This window comes from Cannabis sativa, chromosome 2, assembly GCF_029168945.1.
Source record: "Cannabis sativa cultivar Pink pepper isolate KNU-18-1 chromosome 2, ASM2916894v1, whole genome shotgun sequence".
Taxonomy (NCBI): Eukaryota; Viridiplantae; Streptophyta; class Magnoliopsida; order Rosales; family Cannabaceae; genus Cannabis; species Cannabis sativa.
In genome coordinates this window covers 23,528,268-23,535,598 of record NC_083602.1, presented here as the reverse complement: position 1 = coordinate 23,535,598, position 7,331 = coordinate 23,528,268, and the positions used below count along the sequence as shown (strand labels likewise).

Below are 7,331 nucleotides of genomic sequence, written 5' to 3'. Positions count from 1 at the left end.
CATTACTAGATTCATGGATGACCTAATCGAAATCTTAAGAAAAGCTAGAATTGTTAACCATTGTTTGCATGTTTGTTAGCTATTCTAAGTGATTAGGGGTGGACCATCCCATAGTCATTAGATAAGAAAGTGTTTGTTTAAACAAATACTACTTTTCTAAGAAAATGACTAAGTCAGAAAATAAAGTAGCAAATAAAGGAGATAATTTTTTGATTCCAAAAGTGTTCTATCATCTTATGATGATCCCACTGCCTCTGTTGTCTTGACACAACCGAAGAGGTTAATACCATTTAGTTTTCTTAGACATAATTCACAGTACCTTGTCGTAGTGGGAGGGTTTCTAGGAAACTCACCTTATTATGACTTGGAGGACACTAGTGATTAAAATCCATTGTAAGTTTAAACAAGTAATGGATTGTCAAGATAAAAAAAAAAAACTAAGAAGAAAAGCCAAGAGAACTATGATTTAATCCATTCACATGGAGTAACCTAAAGTTTTCTATTACAAGAACATAAAAGGAAATCTTCGTTAATAAGTCTATTCAATGGACTTAACAAAACTTCCTGTTCCTAGTATTATAGGTTTGAGTTTATCTAAACCTATGGCTCATGGTATACCTGGTTAATTACTTACTCTAGTGCAAGCAGCTTACTTTAGTAAGATGCTGAAACATTTTCTTTCCAATGGCAATCTATAGAAGCTTCACAACTTCTAGACATAGATTTTATTTATCTAAGGAAAAGTCTCAACTATTCCAGAAAAGATAAAGCCATGAAAGAATTTCTTAAATCAACAGAGAGAGGTCTCAGATATGCTTTAGTATGCCTTAGACCAGACACCTGCTGTTGAGTGGGAGTAATGAGTAGGTATCAGATTAATCCAAGGAACATTGGAAGACAATCAAGTAAACCTTAAGATTAAGGAGAGGAACTATATGTTAGTCGATAAGGGTGTGTTTAAAACTCTTAGACTACACCACATCAGATTTCGAGACTTGCCTTTGAGCTAGAAAGTCTGCTCATAAGATGGTGATTACTCTGGGGGTAGAGTAGTGATTTTGGAGAAGTGTAAAAACCTATCTGAAGTCTCTTAGTCTACAAGAGAGAGACTGAATGTTAAAGAAGCAGGAAAGTTACTTATTCAGTCTAAGGAAAGTTCTATACATTTGTGGCACCGTTCCAACTTGTCTTAACTACTAGTGTTATTTCCTGAATAACCAAAAAGTAGTTGCCAAAATTATAGAATCCCGTATCCCAAGAGAGTAGACATATAGAGAGGAATTTCACAATATCAAGAATTTTGTGATTAAGGAATAGTAATGGTGGAGAAAAGGTTGTGGTTAATTCAACCTGTCAGATCCTATTACGAGGAGTTTACTACTACTACACTTGATTTGTATATCAAGGTGTTGAGATTATTTGAAATGCACATTTTGTTTTATATTAGTGCAAGTAGGAGTTTGTTAGGTTTTGTGCCCTAAATAAAACTCATTTCAATATAATCAGATTTACTTATTAATAAAGATCAGAAATAACATTTTATGTTGCATGGTTCACATGATTTATTACATGATTATATATATATATAATGTATGAATTCTATTTAAGTCCAGAACATATGAATTTGTTAATGATTATAGTGTTGTCAGCACAGTGGAATATAATCTTAATTATATGTTCGAAAGTTTATTCCCTGATTTGTCAGTACACTGGATTTAGATTGGCATGATATAATCAGCGATAGGTATTCTTACACCTTGGAAAAGTGTTCTTACACCAGTATCGGATGTATGGAGTATACATCGGAAGGGACCGATATTGAACTTTGATTAGATATATTAAAATTTACCGTAATATCTATTCAATTCAATATCACCCATTGATCCTAGATCAAATGATCTTAATCCTGATATGAGTAGGTTCAATCTCAAGAGTACTATACATGTTCTTGTTGGGTTTTATGCCCTAAATAAAACTCCATTTCAATGTAATCCATTTTATTCAACATCAATAAAGAAACAGAAGTATAATTCATTCATTTGTGTATGTTTTGGTTCATCTTATCAATTGCTTGTCTATTTGATTTATAAATTCATTTGAAACCCTTTCACATACTTGATCCTACTTATTGTGTTGTCAACACATTGGAAAGTAAACATGACTATGTGAATAAAGATTCCTAGATTTATCAGACACAGGGTTTTACTGATATGATAATCTATAACAGAGTTTACTTGCATTTGGTATAATGTTATGTTCTTTCCAGAGCATTGGTTAAAGTAAAGCTCAGGTTGGGTGCATGGAGTATGCATCGGAAGGGACCGATATTGAACTTTAACTTAGATTTATTAAACTTACCATAATATCTATTCAAGTCAATATCCCCTAGTTGATCCTAGATCAAATGATCTAAACCTGTTATGATTAGGCTCAATCTCAAGAGTGTTATTCGTGTTCTTTGATTTGTTAGTTAAGCCTACTTTTGGGTCAGGGTGATACGTACATTTTGGGAACATGGTCGTGCAATTGAGTGGGAACGCTAACATAAATATGGAATCTATAGCTTCTATTTGGCGAATAGAGAGTAAAGGATGATTTCCTTCGAGCTTGACCAAACGAAAATAAATGGTGGAGTACTCATTTCACATCGCTGAAATATCATTTATACAGGGTTAAGTGTTTAAAGGATAAAATACATTGTAGGGTGTCACGGTAATCTAATCCCTTTACAGTGTAGATCATTCATATAGAGGATCATTGATCAAATTAGGATTATAACAATGGATAACTAATGATGTGTCTATATGGTGGAACATATAGAGCGTTCTATATACTGAGAGTGCAATTCTATGTTCTATGCGTGGATTCAACGAAGAATTAATAAGTCAGTGAATTTAGGTTATAAATTCTTGATCTGCTTATTGGAAGCTCGGTTATATAGACCCATGGTCCCCCCACTAGTTGAGATAATATTACTTGTAAGACTCATTTAATTGGTTTTGATTAATCAATTATAATTCTCAAATTAGACTATGTCTATTTGTGAATTTTTCACTAAGTAAGGGTGAAATTGTAAAGAAAGAGTTTTTAGGGCATATTTGTTAATTAAGATACTTTGTATGGTTCAATTAATAAATATGATAAATGACAATATTATTTAATTATTATTTATAGTTATTAAATAGTTAGAATTGGCATTTAAATGGTTGAATTTGAAAATTGGCATTTTTGAGAAAATGAGATGCAGAAATGATAAAACTGCAAAATTACAAAATGTGAGGCCCAAATCCATATAGCCATGGCCGGCCACTTTTATAGGCATTATCATCTGATAGTTTCATTATTTTAATGCCAAATAATTCAAACATAACCCTATGTGGAATGCTATAAATAGATAGTGAAGGTTTCAGGAAATTTACACACTTAACTTTCACATCTTGTTTTCTTCAGAAAAAAACCTGAGCCTTCTCTCTCTAAGCCTCTACCTATACCCTCTTCTTCCTTGAATAATTTCGAACCTCTTAGTGATAGAGTAGTGCCCACACACAGCAAGTGATACCTCAATCATAGTGAGGAAGATTGTGAATAAAGACATTCAACAAGAAGGAGATTCAGCACTAAAGAAAGGAGAGAAAGAGATCCAGGTTCAGATCTTGATAATACTCTGCGACAGAAAGGATACAAGGGTTAGAGATCTGAACGGAAGGAGACATTTTATTCTGCTGCACCCAATGTAAGGTATCTCATACTTTGTATGTGTTTATTTTATAGTCGTTTTAGAAGTTCATATTTAGGGTGTTAATCAACATACTTGTGAGTAGATCTAAGATCCTGGTAAAATCATTTCAAACAGTTTTTTGATTTGTTAGTTAAGCCTACTTTTGGGTCAGGGTGATACGTACATTTTGGGAACATGACAGTATAATTGAGTGGGAGCACTAACATAAATATGGAGTCTATAACTTCTATAGGAATTTAGAAGTAAAACGATGATATCCTTCGAGCTTGGCTAAACATAAATAAATGGTGGAGATCTCATTTCACTTCGCTGAAATATCATTTATACGGAGCTAAGTGTTTTAAGGATAAAATACATTGAAGGTGTAACAATAACTTAGTGTCTATTCAATGTAGATCATCTATTAGAGGGTCATTGATCAAATTAGGTTTATAACAATGGATAACGAATGACGTGTCTATATCATGGAACATATAGAGCGTTCTATATGACTGAGAGTGCAATTCCAAGTTCTATGTGTGGATTCAATACGAAATTAATAAGTTAGGAAATTTACTTGGTAAATTCAGTTCGACTTATTGGAAGCTCCGTTATATAGACCCATGGTCCCCATACTAGTTGAGACCATACTGCTTGTAAGACTCAGTTAATTGATTTTAATTAATCAATTATGATTCTAAAAGTTAGACTATGTCTACTTTATGAATTTTCACTAAGCAAGGGCAAAATTGTAAAGAAAAGAGATTCTAGGTTTATTTATTAATTAAGATACTTTATATGTCTAAATTAATAAATATATTAAATGGCAATATTATTTAATAATTATTTTTTAAGTTATTAAATAATTAGAACTGGTATTTAAATGGTTAAATTGGAAAATTGGCATTTTTGAGAAAATGGGAATGAAAAATAACAAAATGAGAAAGTTGCAAGGTGAGGCCCAATTTCCTTATATGGCCGCCCACTATGCAAAGCCTTTACCATTTATTTTTCCATTATTTTAATGCCATACAATTCTAACCTAAACCTAGATGGCATTCTATAAATAGAAAGTGTTGGCTTCAGGAAACTCATGACTTTGCATATTGTTCCTTTCAGAAAAAGCCATGCGCCACCCTCTCTCTCTTTTCCTCTCTTAAATTTTGAAATCCTTGAGTTATATAGTAGTTCCCACACACATCAAGTGGTATCTCAATCATAGTGTGTAAGACTGTAGGAGAATCCAAACAACAAGAAGGAGAATCAACATCAAAGGAAGGAGAGAAAGGGATCCAGATTCAGATCTTGATAATGCTCTGCTACAGAAAGGAATCAAGGGCTAGAGATCTGAATGGAAGGAGTCATATTATTCCGCTGCACCCAATGTAAGGTTTACTAAACTTTATATGTGTTTATTTCATTGTTTTAGAATTCATATTAGGATGTTAATGAAACATACTTGGTAGTAAATCTAGATCCTGGTAAAATATTTCCAACAGGAGGCCTACGTCGATGATATGTTGGTGAATTTGATAAAGAGTGGAGATCACACAAAAGACCTCGCAGAGTGCTTTGAGGTACAGAAAAAGTACAATATGAAGCGAAACCCAAAGAAGTGTTCCGTTGGAGTTTCCTCAGGAAAGTTTCTGGGATTCATAGTCAACGCGAGGAGCATTGAAGCAAATCTTGAGAAAATTAAGGCTTTGATAGAAATTCCGTCACCAACAAAATTGAAAGAAGTCCAGGCTTTAAAAGGAAGAATGGCATCTCTTAATAGATTTATCTCGAAATCAACTGATAAGTGCCTACCATTCTTCAATGTGATGCGAGGCAACAAAAACAAATTGACAGCCAAGTGCAAGGAAGCTTTCACAAGCATAAAGAAACATCTACCAACCCCTCAGTCTTGGCTAAACCAGTAACTGGATAGACTTTACTTATCTACTTGGCTATCTCAGAGAATGCGATTAGTGCAACATTAGTGCGAGAAGAGAGGAAGCACTAGCAACCAGTTTACTATGTAAGTAAAAGGTTACTGGGGGCAGAATCGAGATATCCACCTTTTGAAAAACTTGCCCTATGCCTAATACATGCATCTCAAAAATTAAGGCCCTACTTCAAGGCACATCCGATAAAGGTATTAACTTATCAACCCCTGAGACAAGGTTTTTCAAAACCAGATGCTTCAGGAAGATTGATAAAATGGTCTATTGAGCTGGGGCAGTTCGACATAGCTTATCACCCAAGGACATCCTTCAAGGGCCAAGCTTTAGCAGATTTCCTGATAGAAGGGATAATTGTAGATGAAAATCCACTTATCCAGCGAGACGCAGACACTTGGAAGTTGTACGTCGACGGAGCATCTAGTGAAACATGGCTCGCGTGCAGGGATGATACTAGTCTTGCCAAAAATCTTTAAGTTTCACTATGCCTTAAGATTATAATTTGACACTTCAAAAAACGAGGCTGAATATGAATCCTTGATAGCTAGTTTGAAATTAGCTGAAGTGTTAAAAGTCAAGAATTTGTTGTGTTATAGTGACTCGCAGTTAATTGTGAATCAAGTTCTAGGGGAATACACGACAAAGGGTTTAAAAATGGCAAAATACTTGGAGAAGGTTTGGAAGAACGTAGAGAAGTTTGATTATTTTAAAATCGAACAAACTCCAAGAGAACAAAACTCTAATGCTGACGCCTTGGCAAAACTGGCCTTGCAGAACGAACTTGATGCATTGAATTTGGTACTAGTGGAAGTGTTAGACGAACAAAGTATATGTGAAAAGGAAGAAGTTGAAATGATTGACAGCTCGCCTACATGGATGACACCCATAGTTAACTATTTTCTCAATGGACAACTTCCAAAAGACAAAAACGAGGCACAAAAACTTTTATATACAATACTTTGCTACACCATAGTAGAAGGAAAATTGTATAGGTGAGGTTATTCAATGCCACTCATACTGTTTGTGCTCCCCACAGAAGCAAGCGAGATAATCAAAGAAATCCATGAAGGCTTTTATGGAGGCCATGCAGGTTGGCAAAGCTTGTCAAAGAAAATAATTTGACAAGGATATTACTGGCCAACTATACATAAAGATACACATGAGTTTGTCAAAAAATGTGATAAGTGTCAAAGATTTTCACATATATCTCGCGTACCACTAACAGAACTAAGGATGATGACCTCGCCATACCCATTTGCAATATGGGGGATTGATTTGATTGGGGCACTTCCCACAGGGTGAGGAGGAGTAAAGTACGCAATAGTGGCTGTCGACTTCTTTTACAAAGTGGACAGAGGTTGAACCTTTGGTTTCCATAACCTGCAAGAAAGTTCTCGACTTTGTCGTTAAGAACATAATTCACAGATTCAAAATACCCATTAAGATAGTATTTGATAATGGAACTCATTTTTGATGGTGAGTTATTCACTGAGTTCTGCGAGAGGAACAAGATCATTAAGAGTTTCTCATTAGTCTCAAGGCCTCAGGCAAATAGGCAAGTAGAAGCTGTGAATAAAACTTTAAAGGATACTATCAAAAAGAAGTTGGACACTGCGAAGGGTAAATTGGTAGATGAACTACCACAAGTACTTTGAGCTCATAGAACGACT

At 34.6% G+C, this 7,331-nt stretch overlaps 1 protein-coding gene across 1 annotated transcript; it reads left to right on the top strand.

Annotated features, from left to right (window-relative positions):
* The first annotated feature begins 6,315 nt into the window (after positions 1 to 6,315).
* Positions 6,316 to 6,657, top strand: LOC133034206 (uncharacterized). Its single transcript, XM_061109249.1, has one exon. It carries the CDS (start codon positions 6,316 to 6,318, stop codon positions 6,655 to 6,657), a length of 342 nt encoding a protein of 113 aa, XP_060965232.1.
* Positions 6,658 to 7,331: the final 674 nt, after the last annotated feature.